This window comes from Schistocerca nitens, chromosome 6, assembly GCF_023898315.1.
Source record: "Schistocerca nitens isolate TAMUIC-IGC-003100 chromosome 6, iqSchNite1.1, whole genome shotgun sequence".
NCBI lineage: Eukaryota > Metazoa > Arthropoda > Insecta > Orthoptera > Acrididae > Schistocerca > Schistocerca nitens.
Genome location: NC_064619.1, coordinates 588,174,864 through 588,192,741, shown reverse-complemented (window position 1 = coordinate 588,192,741; position 17,878 = coordinate 588,174,864). Strand labels below are relative to the sequence as shown.

At 45.6% G+C, this 17,878-nt stretch overlaps 1 protein-coding gene across 8 annotated transcripts in view; it reads right to left on the bottom strand.

The window, feature by feature from the left end:
• Positions 1–17,878, bottom strand: part of LOC126262230 (protein grainyhead) — a 333,250-nt gene that overhangs the window by 123,114 nt on the left and 192,258 nt on the right. For all 8 annotated transcript variants that reach the window (XM_049958688.1, XM_049958685.1, XM_049958691.1 and 5 more), the window contains exon 5: positions 15,805–15,967. In XM_049958688.1, coding sequence (XP_049814645.1) covers positions 15,805–15,967 — 163 coding nt within the window. The remainder of the gene's footprint in view (positions 1–15,804; positions 15,968–17,878) is intronic.

The following is a 17,878-nucleotide window of genomic DNA, read 5'->3' as shown; positions in this document are numbered from 1 at the left end:
CGGTAGGGTGACAGTGGACCACCAGGATGTGTAGATTAGGTTGCACATACAGATGAATGATCAAATCAGCGGAGAAAGAATGCACTGCAGCGTGCAGTTTCTTGGGAGATGCAGTCCCACGATTCATAACGGGGAATGACATCTCAGTCAGTTGCTAACTCAGTTGATGCAAGATCGCTGAAGTTCTGACAAAGCCTCCCGGTAATAGCAGTATCTTCAGCGGCAGATAACTGGTCGTGAAGCTACATTGCGCAAAGATTATAACTTACTTTATTCACACGTGCAGAGAGTGGGAGACTCCCGCGCGCTAGGAACGGAAGACAGGAATAAATGCAATGGTGTGAAGCTACACACGTAAATATCCGAGACACTGTAGGAATAAAACAAATCTCTTACTGACGTGCGAACAGCTTGCTGCATGCCGCTTTCGGTTAACTCTAGCTATAACTGTATGCGATGTATTGCACACGGTTACGTAGAGAAATACGACGGTGTAGCTTACAGAGATATGGTAGTCGTGAGTATTACGTGCGAAGTGCTTGCTTGCTGTGTGGTGAACTCAAGCAAATTATTGCACAGCAGGATTTCAAATTGCTGTGCGAGGAATGATATACAAGAAAATAAAATTTCTGCTAGCGGCGGCTGGAGGTCTCAGTTCGCCAACATTTCAACTAAGTTGGGACTGAGTGCAGAAGTAAATCAAAGCGATTAATACGAGCAAGGAATATGTAGCGTTGTTCACAGAAATGCAAATGATGCGCGATATCCGAGAAGGAGTTGTTTGAGCTACTGAAGAAGTATGTCGCGGTGGATGAAAAGTACCGAAGTGATAGGACACGGTGAGAAGCGTTCACGGAAACCTCAAGTTTTATGTTTACTGTCAGTGTGCTGTCTCTCTAGGCGTCATGGAAACTGCCTGTTTGTTGCCACACACACTTAATTACATAAACAAATATAGAAAATATCGTATTTTTATCGGTAAACGCAGTGACCCTTCGAAAGATGCACACATCTCTGTCTCTAGAAGACATGTTGCACTTTGAAGATTTGGAAGAGCTGCCTTCACAGCTTAGGATACCTTGAATATAGTTTCCCGCCGTGACTGGCGTATTTTCATGAAAGAATTGGCTACTCTAGTGTGTTACTTACGGACATTTTGCGAAACATTGTAATAAATTGACAAACAAAATGTTCTACAGCTTACCCACCCCCCCCCCCCCCCCCCCCACAATAGTTTATTTTCCTGCAACTGAGGTTTCGGGTTATTAGCCCATTTCCTAACAAAAAAATATTCACCATCACCATCACCATCACCATCACCATCATCGCCGTCTTCTGTCTGACGTCATTTACTGCATAAGGCCGCATCAAACCTGAATACATTAAAGTTATGCATACCATCAATATATCACGAAACATGTTAATGTAGTATAACTAACTCCATCCGAACAGGACTTGGAAGACCCAACGGAACCGACAGGCCGCCGTGTCATCCTCAATGCACAGGCGTCGCTGGATGCGGATATGGAGGGGCACGTGGTCAGCACGCCGCTCTTCCGGACGTTTTGTCAGTCTCCGAGACCGGAGCCGCTACTTCTTAATCAAGTAGCTCCTCAGTTTGCCTCACAAGGGCTGAGTGCACCCCGCTTGCCAACAGCGCTCGGCAGACCGGATTGTCACCCGTCCAAGTGCTAGCCCAGTCCGGCAGCGCTTATCTTCGGCGAACTGACGGGAACCGGTGTTACCAATGTGACAAGGCAGTTAGCATTAATGTAGTATAGCCGTATTAAAAGATTATAGACAGCTTTGGTACTGATTTTGTTCTAAATGTCGAAACAGCTGTTTGTTCATGATAGGTTTAATGGAGATATGCTTAATTTAATGGTAAGTAAAAGCTGAGAAGCGATTGCTATGCACGATTTCAGGCGGAGTTACGTATATAGGAATGCTATTTAGCAAAAACAATTTTATAGGAATAGTACAAGCGTATATTTCATATTTTTCGTTGACTGTACATAAATACACCCAGGCTATTGTTACTTCTGCAATGAGATTCCTGGGTTGTTATTTGTCCTTGGCATTTCTAGTAGAGAAACACGATAGCGGAATCTAGTGTTCATGCGCCAGAGTGGTTCTAAGATAAACTAAGGAATGCATTAAACTGTATTAAAGACTCGAGCTACTAATGAATTTATTTAGTAATCCTTTCGTTTCTGTCAGTTCCTCAAGCGTCACCTCAGCGGTCTGGGGGCTTGTGTTGTTGATCATTGACAGGGAAGTTGCGAGTTCGATTCCCGGTGACTACCATAGTATTTTCTAGGATGGTGATGTATTAAAGGAAGTCACAAATATCATTATGAGGGGAAAAGCTTCTTCGATAATTAAAAAAGTGACCAAACACTAAAGCCGTCAAAGCAGCACCACTCGCTGCGTCACTCATTTTCCACGTGCTTTTCCTATAATTAGTCCGCCTCCATAGCTGAGGGGTGAGTGAAGATGGCTGCTATATTGAGGACACAAGTTCGATTCCCGGTAGTGCCAAGGATTATACCTTGGTAGGAGGAATGGTACGGAACGCACGCCGGCTCATGAGGCCAACTGAGAAGATGCTTGACCCAATTGTAGCGTCTCCGCGGTCAGTACAGTCTGCAACAACGTACGGGGGAGTGGTGTGCTGACCACATACCCCTCCATACCGATCCACACGACGCTGCAAGGCAGGTATACATCCCTTGGGCCTTGACGACCGGGATGTGGAGTTCGTGGACTCCAACTGCATGAGAAAGGTAGCTAAAGGACACATACGTTGCACAGTAGGAAAAAAGGGATAAGCAAGGGCTTAAGAGGGTTATATGTAAATTGAGGGGGATCACTGCCGTCAGCTGCAGCAGGACGTTAGGCGGAATCATCGGGGACCAGTGAAAATGTTTACCGGACCGGGATACGAACCCTTGACCTTCTGCTTACTAGGCAGGTGCGTGAACCACTGCACCTTTCGGGACACAGCGTTATGGCAACTGCACGGACATCTCGGTGTCCCTCACGGCCGATCCACATTCTCATATGTCCGAAAGAACAGACACCATGCATTCACATAGAGGATTCAGAGGAGCAACACAAAGCCTTCGCTTCTTAGTGAACTCTTCCCTGTGGCCGGCGAGTGGTACTTCTTCTGTAGGTTTATATAATCTCTACACAGCACTCTGCCCTTCAGGCTGTATAACTGCTCTTTTTTTCCCCCTGAACGGTTGCCGAGCAACGGGTGCTGGACGCAAAGTGATGGGGCAGTGCGGAGTAGCGCATTGAGGCGGTAAGCGCAGCACAGACATTACGCAAAGCAGAGCGCTTAACGAGTGCTAAGTGAGGGCGCCGGTGCGCTGATGAGCAGAATCGGGGCTCGACAGAGGCCGGCCTCCCGCAATTTCTGCCCGGAAATTAAAACCGCAGCCGTAATAGCGGAGCGCGCGGTCAGCGAACGCCGGGCGCTGCGAGGGCACAGAGCACCGTCCGTGTGCCAACACCGCTGCACCAGTTCGCCTGAACTAGCGAGTGGGCCGCCTTCTCAAGCCAGTGCAACATCCTGTTATGGTTCGCAGGTCAGCATTTATCGCTGCATCCTATTGGGCAACCCAAGTCTTGTCTAAAAGGTGTGCTCGGAATCGGAGAGATCGCCCGATTGAATCTCGGTCGGACCATGGAAATTTTCAATCTGCCTTTAACCTAGCCTTCACCTCTCAACGCTCTGAACAGTTGCCAAGAACGGCACGTAGTTCGGATTCCACGTTAGAGTGTAAGCCCCCACTGGATAAGTAGGGTCATGCAAGTCGCAGAAGTGGCGTCCATTTGAAATACTTGAACCCGACCATTAAGCCCCACTAGGCAACTATCGCCACATTGCTCTGCTCTCAATAAACTGTCCCTCGAGGCGCTGTGATGCAATGCCCAAGTGCACAGAGCTGAATATCGTAAGGCATACAGCATAAAAGTTGTCACTAGAAATTTCGACAAATGGTATCATAAAGAAAATAGTATGATGGATCACACTTGTAAACTGCTGACTAGAGTAATGTACAAAATGTAGGGAAGCAGCCTACTCACGCCATATAGAATTCATATGCTTTCCACTGCTGTAACGAAAGTGGCGCAATATCTTAAAAATAAAGTACATAATCTGAAAAGTTAATAGCACGTCAGGAGTGATGCTAAAATAATAATGTGTTAAGTTTCAGTTTAGTAACTTTGACAGTTTTCGAAATTTGTACGTTTTACGTAAAAATCATCGGTGCAACAGGAAGGAGCTAGAAACTTAAAAATTTATATTCGGATTCCTTTTTCCTTGTAATCAAATGAAACAGGATGTTGGATCTCACAAAGTAACATTTTGCTTGAAATTCATGGTTTTCTGTTTTTGTGTCCTAAAAGTTCGGAAGCAAGATAGATTAAATAAGTGATTAGATAAAGCTAGGATATTTAGATTTAGGTAGAAGGGAGATACGCTATAAGAACAAAGAGGTGAGAAGTTTCAAAAAGGTAACTATAAAACTATAGCTGTAGCGTCTCTCCAACGGGCAAGTTCAGAGCTCATCTATTGCGTGCAGTACAACTAAAATAATTCTCTCGCCAAAAGTATTTAACCTAGCCACATTGGAATTTTATTATAGATACTTACCTGTGTGCTGATTGCACAGTTAAATCGAGAGCTTCATTGGCCTTCAGCGAATGAAGCAATTAATTATTTAGTAACTTGCAGTGGTGTTCTGCTAGTCCAGCAGCTAGCTGGAAGACAAATGTTGTCGGCTGCGCTTTCGGCAGTCCGCACCACGCCTATATAAATAAGAGCGTGCGAGCTAGAGTAAGGTCCCAGTTCTCTTCTAGATTCGTATCAGAGCGCACTCTGTGTCGGAAGCCGCGTCGCGTTTGTGCAGTTGCCAGGAACAGCCTTGGATGCCGTATTACGTAACTCGATATGCACTTAACAATGAGTTCGCATTGGGGTAAAGAGTTAATAACGGAACGACTCCAGTGATTTATTCTCAGTTTGCGTATGTCGTATTTTCACGTGTCGCCGCAGCACAGACTTTCTACCATTACTAGCGTGGCGTTTGATGAGTATTAACATCAAACTTTGGCGAGCATTCACTTTGAACATTTACATCGATAACGATTATTGAACAGTTTCGTTATCTAGGGATAATAGGATCCGCGCAATAGACTCTGAACAGCTCTGATAGTACAATAGCTGATATGGGTAATCATTTGGCTGGAATTTTACGCTTTACTGTTTTCAGAATATAGTGAAAAATTGTTATAGTAAACTGCATTTTGTATGACTCCCAGACATCATCCTGAATCCTCAGAGTAATAAACTTGAATAATCAATAACTTATTCTCCATCAGAATGGGCACAGTGAACTCCAATTACAGGCATCACGTTTTTGCTAATCAGTTTCTAGTTGCCAACATTGTAGTTAGAGAGCCTGTGTTGAGAACGGCAACACAATATATAAAATGAATATTAATTTCCATCCGCTGCCCCACAACAAGAAACAAAGAAAAACGTACTGCACGAAGATCAGTTTAGCAACAGACTCCGTAGCCGAGGTCGCTAATGCACGCTGCGGTGCCACATGGCTCGAAGATAAGCCGGTTCGATTCCTGGTGGCGGATGAATTTTTCACTGCCAGTATTTCGCTGGCGAGGGAGGACCAGTGGTGGTGTAAAACTCCTGATCACCAACCTTCTCGTCAGTGTTCTAGATTAAATTTCAAACCTCGCTGCAGTTTGTCCTGAAGTGGGGGCCTGTGACACATCCGTTCATCGAATGAGGACGTTAAGCTCGACAGCCTCCTAGATGCTATTCGAGAGAAATAGGGTACGTACCGCCACCGGGTTATACTCTCTCTCCCTTCTTTCATCATAATCACTGAACAACACAACGCGACACTACAATACACATGTATCCATTACACTCACCTACACTCTACAAACACACATGCGTCACTACACTTAGATACCCGCAAGGAAAGGGTCAACGTGCGCGGAGAATGAACGCTCTTTGCGACAGGCGGCTGGTCCACCCCGTGGGATATCCCAGCCAACAATGCTATACAGCATTTACATTTTTATCAGTATAGTCTGAGGGCGGGAGTTGGTACTACACAGTCAATTCAGACTCTTCACTTGGTAATGGAAGGCCGATAAAGTAAAAATAAAGGTGTCTTTCTAGTTGCCGTGGATCTGGAGAGAGATTTCGACAGTGTGAGGTGGGCTAATATGTTTGCAGCCTTTAGAAGTCTGGGACTTACGTGCAGACCGACAAACAACTTACATAATCTACAAAGCGCAAGAATCTGGAGCACACAGTTTTAATCCATATACTGAGCGGTTAGCCAGCAATCTCTAGGATGTAGTAAGTTTTGTGTATCAACTATAAAATTTTGTTCATTTGGCATGACATGTGTCGAAACTAACCAACTCATTTACACAAAAAAGGTAAAATTTAGAGCCTTGCCTGTACCCCCAATCCCTCCTGAAAAAATTTCTGCGGCGCCCTTGACTAGGCGTAGGGGTAAACAAAGTAAAGGCAGAGGTATTGACGATTAGAAGAGAGTAGAATAAATAACGACTTGCTTCACATCAAAACCGGGAAAGACATGGTAGTGGAAGAAGTGAAAGAATAGTCCTGCCTTAAAATCAAAAGTACGCACAATGGCCGAAGCAGGAAGATGTGACAAGTAGATTGGAAAAGGCAGAAAAAACTTCGTCCAATACCAGACTAGTATCAGATACTGAAATATAAATTAAGAAGAAGTTTTTGAAAGTGTACATCTGGAGCTCAGGCCATAGGAAACCTAGTGACGAAGTAATTGGAAATATGTTAAAAACATGTTAAAAATTAAGTGGGCACGTAAGGCACAAAACGAACTTCTCAAAAGAATAGGTGAAGACATAAGTATGTGGTAGACTCTTACGGCGTTCAGGAACGGTTAAGTTGGCGCTAGAAGGAACGATAGAGGCAGATAAGGACTAGAATAGGCAAAGAAAAGTGAATGCACAACTAAGGAAAAAATATGAAGATAGTATAAGACTAGAAAGATGGAAACAATACACCCAACGCCAACAACACACTTTTACCAACGTGTATGAAGCTCATGGAATGATCGAACATTTGTCACACGTCTTGGATGCTGGCGCCTGTGCATTGCGACCGGGATAGCTGACTACCTTTTCGAGCTGCTAACGCCAGTCATCACTCATTAACAAATCTCACAGTGGGAGGGGGGAGGGGGGGGGCGCACTGAATCTATTTTCTTCGCTACGCACTGGATGAATTCAGGAGGGGAGACGGTATTGAAGTCATGCGCCTACAACACGCGGTAACAAGCGTACCTTTTCGGTGTGCGAAATCTGATGTGCAGCATTCCACCGACCAATTAAATGCTAATAGGAGGGCGTGCTGGGCGAGAATGCGGAAGAAGGCACTCGGCAGAGTCTAGCGCGCCGTAAAGTACCTCCCCACTTCGCCCCCCCCCCCCCCCCGGATGTGCTGACGTGGGTGCCGCGACTGACCCACTCATGGTCGCGGCGCGCTACATACTCTTACGTCACTCTATGAGTCGTCGTTTAGTATTTAGGGAGAAATATTTTGTATAAGCTCAGTTGACAGTGATGCATTTCTCATTCCGTAGGACGCCACCTGAAATTTATATTCGCCCTCTTTTTTATCAGCTCTGGCTGACTAAAGGCTAGTTTATGCATATTCATTTACTTGGGTACCTGTTTGCTACCGGCTGTTTGGTCATGAGCATTCATTTTATGATTAACATTTTTCAAAGTGCGCACAATATTCGAGTTAACCACAATTAATTACGTTTTTTCGTCCGTTTATTCTCGTATGAAGTATATCATAGCTTACTACCTTCGTAGATCACATCTACGATACTTTCATTGCCCTAAAGCGGTATCTATCGCTTTTGTTTTGAAAACGATAAGATTGAGATCTACTAGCGTACAAAAATATAAGCGACGACGATTTGGCGTACGAAAACAAATGCGGCGACGGTTTATTGGAGATGCAGCACAGTACCGAATAGGAAAGAATTGTCTGTGTCCTTTTCAAAGAAATCACCCAACGATTCACTTTAATCGTGTTGGGTCACATTTAATCTGGATGGCGGTATGGGATTTTGCACTTCGTTCCACGAATGCGGGTGCAGCGTCTTAAACACTTCGGCTCCTCGTTCGGCAAGTAGTTGGAGAGTTTGCATAGACATTGCAATGGCTCCACACGATATGCACGTTACTATATTTTCAAGCTGTCCTCTTTATCAGTGTTGGATCTCTGCTGTGAACACTACACAAGCATTCAGAGCATTCAGTGATATCGGATTAAGAATGTCAGTTCTAAAAGAATTGGTGATACGCAATTTCGAGTCTATCAAAACTGAGAGATGTATTTGTGGAGAATTAGTTATGAAGTCTGATTCCATATTCGTGGGGACTTCAAGTAGTCTCACGCGAAGGCCACTGCGCAACAATAGTGGCACTTTGTCAGGAGTAGTACATGCTCCAGGATTCTGCTGCGGTACTGACAACACGTGCATCATAGTGTGCAAACTGAAATGGCGCGGCAACTGCAAACGTAGTCCAAGCTTGAAGTCCGCTGGACAATACGCTTCTTGTGTATAAAATGTCACAGATTCACAGTGAAATTCCGTAAGTACATGGATCTAATGCAATGTCGCGTAAAGGGAAAGAAATGATGCCAACAATAATTTCCCCAAGGATGCAAAAAAGTGGGCGATGCTGATAAGGAAGGAAGGCCACTGACATTCACAACAGACGACACGACAATGTTCACACAATCGAGGAACCGATTCGCAGCAGTCAAAGACCTTTTCCAACGATGTCCGCCTCCGCAACCGAAAAGGAAAAAGTGATGATCAGCACAGCTGAACCCCATGCAGGGGACCTAGGTTCTGTTCCCGGCCGGGTCAGAGATTTTATCCGCTCGGGCACTGGATGTTATGTTGTCATCCTCATTTCATCATCATCGACAAGGAAGTCGACTTGCGATAGGCGGCCGAACAACCCCCGAGGGAGGCCGTCGGCCAAAAACGCCGCACGATCATTTCGTTTCATTATTTTCGACGATGAGAATGTCCAGCGCACACCAGTTACCGAATGGCTCTGTGACCAAGCAGCGGATTTCTATAGCCGAGGGACTGAGCTTTGGACAACATGGTTGTGGAGATGAAGCAGCAATTAGTATGATTAATCAGTTACTCAAAAACAGTCTTAATCGCATTTATTATTACTATACCGCCATCCGGTTTCAACCCGACGTAGGGGTCATCTTCTGGGCGTTTGCACGATCGGTCGGCTGCTGGTGGTGTCACTCCTGTCTACATAACGGCAGGAAACTATCAAACTATCAATAGTTTCCTGCCGTCATGTAGACAGGAGTGACACCACCAGCAGTCGACCAGTGGTATAAACGGCCAGAAGATGACCCCTACGTCGGGTTGAAACCGGTTGGCGGTATAGTAATAATAAATGCGATTAAGACTGTTTTTGAATAATTAAATGGTAGAGCGTTCCGACCGTCGTTTTCAGAGACCTGGTGATTATGTTGAAAGATAGAGTCGTGTATCTGCGCCACTATGAAGTGTAACGCAGCATTCAGTAAAAAATATTGTTCTCTCATAAGAATGTGTAGCTTCCTTTTTGAAGTCCCCTCACATTTACTGACAACCAACAATCATACATAACAGTGATGATGATATTTGGTTTGTGGGGCGCTCAATTGCGCGGTTATCAGCGCCTGTACGAAGTCCCAATCCTTTCATGTCCAGTCTCGCCTTTTTCTCGAATGAGGATGAAATGATGAGGACAACACAAACACCCAGATCTCTGGCGGAGAAAATCCCCGCCCCGACCAGGAATCGAATCCGGGCCCCGTGATCCAGAGACAGCAACGCTAGCCAGTAGATCGCGAGCAGCGGACACACACACTGATTTATGTGTGCTTGCGGACGGAGACAGATGTGTGATTTACTACTGTTGGCAAGTAACGGTGCTAAATCTCAAGCGAGTAACTATCAACTACGGCGCGAAAAGCTTAGCAGGGCTTTAAAAGCGGTAACTGCAATATTCGCCACATGATGCACTGCAGGAGTCTGAAGCAATGGCACAGTCTGTGTCGCGGCTCGAAATACGCCGCCGTTGCGGTTCCTATGAAAATCTCGGCCATCTGTTACTCGAGCTCGCAGCTTCATACCTATTTTAGTGTTTCAATAGCCAGCTTTTTGCTAAAAGCACGAAAAACTCGAAAATATATTACGCTGACATCTGCACATAGGAGACAAAAAAATATGAATGGAAAATGTGAACAAATGGGCAAATTTCTTGAGCAAGGGACATGAAATAACTTGTAGAATTTATCACTCTTTCAGGCAGAGAGCTCTCTGGCGTTTATGATGCAGTGGGAAACGTAGCGAGAAAGGTCAGCCGTCCGCGGCGCGGCGGCTAAGAAATTGGGGGAGGGAAGGAGGGGGGAGGGGGGGGGGAGGAACCGTGATATACTGCCGGGAGCTCGGGCGCTTCGGTGAAATTTTAACTGCCGCCTTTTTGTGCGCTTCGCTCCGAGACGGATAGCACGGGATAGGCAGTGCTCGATAGTGAGCTAGCCGGCTGCTGGGATTTAGTGGTGGTCGCCGAAACCAGAAGGTAGCAATGATCAGGGATCCAATAGAAGCCGTTGCTTTCGAGAAAGTAGTCGCTTGCTCGAAGTATGATCGACTCACTAACATCACAAATGCCTCGCTACGGAAGGGAAGCAGGCAGTATTTTTCGAAATAGCACATCCTTGACAGGTTTAAAAATCTGAAGACTCCGGACAAAGGCGAGTAGTTTTCTTCAATTCTTGTCGTACCTACTGTAATAGAGATATTCATCCACGTTTTTTTGTTTTGTTTCTCGTCTGTCGAAAACGATTTGGGTAAAGCACGGAGTATAATAATACGTCTTGCAGTAGGGTAAGTTGGTAGAGAGTTCTCTTAACTGGGTGAAATCACCCCATTTAAGAATTCCTGTTTGGGTAGCTGTGTTCCGTCATACGCTTCCTTGCAATAACAAGCTGAATTTATTTGAAAATACAAATCTGCAGCAAGGCGAGAAATTCCACGTCGGGCAGTGAAATCTGAATTACTCGAAAGCTGGACAGCGAGAGGAGAACGAAATACCACTGGAAAATAAATCAAAACTCCTACTTTTACAACTAGGCGCTATGCCACTTCAAGAAATAAGGATTATCAATTTGAGGGTCGGAAGGCTGTAACAATCTGGTGCTGTCAATCGCAACGCTGCAGACAGAGCCCCGCAAACTTTCACCATTTCACGCTCTAAATACTTCGCTAATAAAAACTCGACCTGCCCACACCTTTACCTGCTAAGTGATTGTTCGCGAATTGGGACGTAATTAGTGCCTTACGCAAGAATACGAAGCGGTTACCCGTTATTGTGTATCATCATGTCACTTATTATTAACTTATGAAAAGTGTTATAGGTAAAGACACAAACGACAACAAAAAAATATCGTATCTGTGCGATACCAGAGACAGTGCCGAACTCAACGGGAATGAACAAAATACATAGATAGTACAAAGGGAGCTCTTGCAATGTAGGTTAAAATGTTCTCGCGGCCGCGAAACAGTTAGTGCTAAGTGCACGCATTAAGTCCGCGATTAGGCGACCGATGGTAGTGCTGTTATAGGCAAACAGACGGGCTTTGCAGTTCTCCTAATTACAGGTTCAGGGTTCTTTCCTGTACACGTCAGCGCGTTATCAGGCTAACGACCAATGATACGTAGAGAGTAGCAGCGAGTACACGGCAATTATTCTACGAGCGCTTTTTCTCCTCCAGCCGGAGATAGTGCTGAGCGGGTGTGGTGTCAATGGAAATAACAACAAGCTCAAACATTTTTATGGTGACAGCTACGTATGTTTGTTTTCTCGTATTTTTGATTAGCGACTACGTACCAGTTTGGAGCTGTTTCAACGACGCTCAAGGGAACCGGAACAGGACACTCCGTTGTCCCGGAATCCAAAGTGGCCTTGCACCTACCAGAATAATAACTTATTCCTCTGCTGTCGTAGGCGAAGGGGGCAGTCTTGGGACTTCTCTGATCCTGTTTCTCTGCTCGAAGCCCGCACTGGATGACATGAAATGGCTCTGCATGATGACCAACGAGCTATAGTATTATCGCACAGTATGGACAACCTTGTTTCTGTGTTCGGGTCCCATAATGTCATTTCACCCTAGATGTCAACGGAATAGAACAGAAAGAACGGCGACAGCACCTTCAAATAGTGATGCGTTCACCAGATGCGATGTCGTCACGTTGCTGCGCTTCGCCCAATACCGAACAGTAAAGGTTGTGCGATTCCATCCAAGATAGAAAAAATCGAAATATATTATCTGTATTAAGGAATTAGCAGTGGTAACGTTTATTAATAGCCAAACGAAAATTGATGAAAGAGATTCTTTTTTGTCTTATATATCGTGCTCTTTTTCTTTTTTAGTAGCAAATCTCACGAAAAACATCAGTACTTCTTTCCACAAATAAAGCTACTGTTCTTTCTTTTTCCTGGCCTTTATCCCGTATAGTCACGAGGTCCACGTGTTAATTATTGAATTTGGCAATATTGATCGCCTCCATTTCCACCCAAGGACGGAATTTATGTACTCTGTGTGCATATAGTGTTATCCACGTGATAACGTGCGAACTTTTTCTAAATGTTCGCGAACCGTGTGACATCGGCGGGACGTGGGTATCCGCCCGATATTCACCAAGTCGGATGTGGAAAACCTCCTAAAAATCACTTCCAGGGCAGTCGACACACCAGTCCTCGTCCTTAATCGACGCCAAACCGGTGCGCCTCTCCGAATCCCGGATGCAGTGCGCTATTGCTCTCGGCTATCCGGGCTGGTCAGTAACGCTAACTTTGGTACTGATAAAAAGACTATTCAGTTATTTTTCTTTGGGCGGGTATTGTGAAACACACATCATATTTTTGCTTTCAGATATCTAGTCTGTCTTGTGAAAGAGCACTTATTGGAGGAATATCCAAGTTACGTGAATAGCTAGGGTTCAAAGAATGGAAAGGAAACGGGAGAGAAAAGAGACAGGGAGGAAATAATGACTTACAACCGCTCAGGGCATTGCGGCAATTCAATGGTCGTGACGGCTAGTTTTGATGAAATAGTTTCAATGCGGGTGCACAATTAACATCCGGACTCTTACGAGAATAAAAAATCCGCGATTTTGGGGCTAGGCTGTTAACACAACCGTTCTAAAGAAGCGGAGGTTCCGGGTTCGAGTCTCGGTCCGGCAAAAATTTTCAATTCTTGTCATTGCATTGGCGCAGAACCCTGAGCATCTGGTAGTCATTATTTCCTTCCTATCTCTTTCCCATGCAGTTTCCTTTCCATTCCAATCGCCCCAGTAATTCACGTATATGTGCCAGCTGCTTCATCGCGAGTCTCTTGTCCGTAAAATACAAATGCATTGTGGAATGTTTTGATATTTCATTCCGACAAGTGTGAATCGACCTTAAGTTGTATTAACGAGCGAGTTCATGTACTCTGTGATCGAGACATGTAACATTGTACTGTCAAGGAACAGCCTACGACATTGCTAAGAATAGACATCGGGTCGGAACAGCAATTAGCAGGTGGGGCTTAGTACGCCAGAGGATATATTTTCGGGTTACCTTCTCTTGCAATGTGACGGACAAAGCTCCGACGTTCGGGAGACGAGCGTAGTAGGCAGAGCACTCGCAGAGCCGCACGAAGCGCGCCCAGCTAGCTCCTCGGACCGGTGCCTGATAAGGTGGCCAGATACGACGCTGGAAACGCCGCGCGACCAATCAATTACCCCTCCCGGCCGGCGGCGCACTCCTCGCGAAAGATAACATTGTCCGCGAGCCCGGGCTACACCTCCCCGCTTCGCCCCCGCCTTTACTCACCGCAGCGCCGCGTTCCCCGGCGAGCATCAAGATCGAAATTATAGAAATCTCCCGCGGGCGGCTGAGTGCTGTTTTACATAAGTAATAAGCAATCGTGAGAAAATGCAGGCGCGACTGAGATTGCTGATCCGGCGGCCCGACGTAATTGATTCTACTGCGCCTGCGTACTCGTACGCGCGTTTCACGGCGATCCGTGTGTGTGTGTGTGTGTGTGTGTGTGTGTGTGTGTGTGTGTGTGTGTGTGTGTGCACATGGCCAGCCGAGAAAAGCGTCAATTATAGACGCGCTGTTCTGAATGGGTACCGCCCAATGGGCATGCGCGAGCCGTGTATGGCCGAGGCTCCTTTCACCCGTTGGGGAAATTCTCTCTCGTTCCCAGTGTCTCGTCTCCCTCCCCCTTTCTTTTTCCACGCCCCTCTCCGCCCACTCACGGTGAGTCCAGCGAGGCCCTTGGATCGTCGCCAGGTCTGGCTGTGTCCGTCTACTGCCGCGCCCGCGACAATTATAATTAATTGCATTTAATTTCCTGTTGCGTCATACCACGCATCGGAACGGACCGTTTATTTATTGCCCCTCTTTTCCTTTTTTTAAATTTGGCTTCTACGTCTCTTGCAAATCGTCACCAGTACGGCGCAATTTCCTGCGTAAATTTCTATCGATGAAAAAAGCCAGACAGTTATCGCTCGACCATGTATAACGGAATGGAGTTGGGGGAAGTAATTAAACGTTTGGACCGGTCTGCTTTAATGTCCAGGTATGCACTGCTGTTGAGCAATTGTTTTGTCGAACTGCGTTGACCATGTATTATCTGGCGCAAAGAAAACTCGCTAGACGCGACTTTTAATTCGAAATTAGTTTGCACTGTGTCCGAGAACCACGAATTTCATTATTTGGCATACACCTGTTTTCCAAGTAAACGTAACGTTTCTTTTACCTGATTGACAAAAATGTTATTTTATAGCATAGTTGACTTTATTGCCATTTTTGCATTTTAGACTCACCACAAAATCTCCAGTTTGAATTTATTTCACTCTTGCGATTTAGTGTCATTATATTTGTTTGTGTATGCCAACGAAAGTACGAAAACGAGTGAATCTGAAACCTTCTCGGTAACCACGTAACGTAAGAGTAATATAAACTAATTTGTAAGCCTTGGTGGTCTGAACAAGAAAGTCGCAGTCCAATTTGTATCTTGGAATAATATCTGCAACTGTTCATCTCTCGCACCTCTATAAAAGCTTTGTGTGTATGACAAACACGAAGCCACACCATCGATCGAAATCCACGTCCAGCGGATGAGTCAATTTTCTCCCCATCTCCCCCCGATTCTTGAAATATATGTTATGGTATGCCAGGAGAAAAGCTTAGCGTAGTTCCTATACACCATGTCTTGTACACAAACAATGTGACCATAATAAGGTGAAGATGATGATTATTTCAAGTTTCATTTTGGATATGAACAATGAACGCTTTAGATTTAATATGCTCGTGACATAGGACTGATCATAATATCAACAGCGTGCTGTCCATTAATAAAAAAGAAAAAAAGCCAATTTAGACATTTTCTTGTCGGAAATGTGCCTTCCAGACCTTAAAAGAGGTGAGTACGAAAACAATTAGCCGCTATATATTTCATTTAGGAGCATGTCTCTTTCTGTGTGGACTACAAGAACATCCGGTGACAGTACGCGGTATGCTGGGAGAAGTAGGCTAGTACTAGTAATTTCACCAGGCAGCAGAGGCTGAAGGAGGAGATAAAAAGCAGCAGTAACTCACCTTAACGGTCTGACTTTTGAGCGGCTTGTCGGGGTCCGGAATGTACTCGAGTGTGATGCCGTAGAACTGGCCCTTGTTGATGTAACTTATGCGGTCGTCCTCCCGCCTCTGGCTCGTCGATATCGGGGTCTCCAGGTGGTACTTGAAGCCGCACGGGGAGAATCTGCGTGTCAGAACATCACAGTCATTGTACAAGTAAAACAATAGGCCACGTACTGAGTAAAAAAAAAAGCTATAATTATGAAAAAAGGTTTAGACACACTCTACTTCAGGCACAATTAGTAACTGAATACATAAACGAAATCCTGTCCGAACAGGCCTCGGGATGCGCAAAGGTGCCGACCGACCGCCATGTCATCCTTAGTAGATAGGAGTCATTGGAGGAGTCATTGGATGCGGAAATGGTGGGGCATGTGGTCTGCACACCGTTCCCGCGGCCGTTGTCAGGTTTCGTGATCGGTTCCACTACTTCTCTATCATGTAGCTGCTCAACTGGTCTCATGTTACGAAACATCTTTGACGATATGTTCTTCATGTAATTACCTTACCTTCTGATGAAGTCACCCTTAGAGGTGACTAAACCTGGTCAAGGTATATAGAAAACCTATGCAACCGGTTGGCTGATTTTTACATATTTTTCAAACAACATGAGTGTCTTTTCTAACAGCACGACATCGCCTGCAGCACTTCTTCTGGGAGCTTGACCACTTCGAGTGGACCCTAGACGACTGAAAAATCGTGAATTGGTCAGATGAGTCCCGATTTCAGTTGCTAGTAGTCGATGGCAGGGTTCGAGTGTGGCGCAGACTCCACGAAGCCATGGGCTCAGGTTGTCAACGAGGCACTGTGCAAGCTGGTTGTGGCTCCTTAATGGTGGGCGCTGTGTTTACATGAAATGAACTACGGTCCAACAGAACCGATTAGTTACTGTAAATGGTTATGTTCGGCCACTTGGAGATAATTTTCTGTCATTGATGGACTTCACGTTCCCAAACAACGATGGAATTTCTATTGATGACAATGCGTGATGTCAGCAGGCCACAACTGTTCGCGACTGGTTTGAAGTACATCCTGGACAGTTTGAGCGAATGATTTGTCCAGGCAGATCGCCTGACATGGATGCCATTAAACATTTATAGGTCATAACAGCTATAGAGGAAGCATGATTCAATATTTCTGCAAGGGACTTCCAACGACTTGTTGAGTCCATGCCACGTCGGTTTGCTGCCCCGCGCCGAACGAAAGAAGGCTCGACACGATATTATGAGGTACAGCATGACTTTCGTCAGCTCAGTGTACATCCTTGTCCTTCAGTAGGTAGGAGCCGATGGCAGGGTTCGGGTGTGGTGCAGACCCCATGAAACCATGGAACCAGGTTGTCAACGAGGCACTGTGCAAGCTGCTGGTGGCTTCTTAATGGTGGGCGCTGTGTTTACATGAAATGAACTGTGTCCTACGGTCCAACTGAACCGATTAGTTACTGTAAATGGTTATGTTCGCCTACTCTGAGATTATTTTGTGTCACTGATGGACTTCACGTTCCCAAACAACGATGGAATTTTTACCGATGAAAATGCTCCCTGTCACCGGGCCAAAGTTGGCGACTGGTTTGAAGCACATTTTGGACAGTTTGGGCGAATGATTTGTCCAGGAAGATCGCCTGACACGGATCCCATCGAAAGTTTATAGGACATAACCGAGAGGTCAGTTCGTGCAGAAAATCCTGTACCGGCAACACTTTGCAATTACAAACAGCTATAGAGGAAGCATGGTCCGCCGGCCGCGGTGGCCGAGCGGTTCTAGGCGCTTCAGTCCGGAACCGCGCGACAGCTACGGTCGCAGGTTCGAATCCTGCCTCGGGCATGGATATGTGTGATGTCCTTAGGTTAGTTAGGTTTAGGTAGTTGTAAGTATAGGGGACTGATGACCTCCGACGTTAAGTCCCATAGTGCTCAGAGCCAAGCATGGTCCAATATTTCTGCAAGGCACTTCCAACGATTGGTTGAGTCCATGCCACGTCGGTTTGCTGCACTACGCCGAGCGTAAGAAGACTCGACACGATACTATGAGGTAT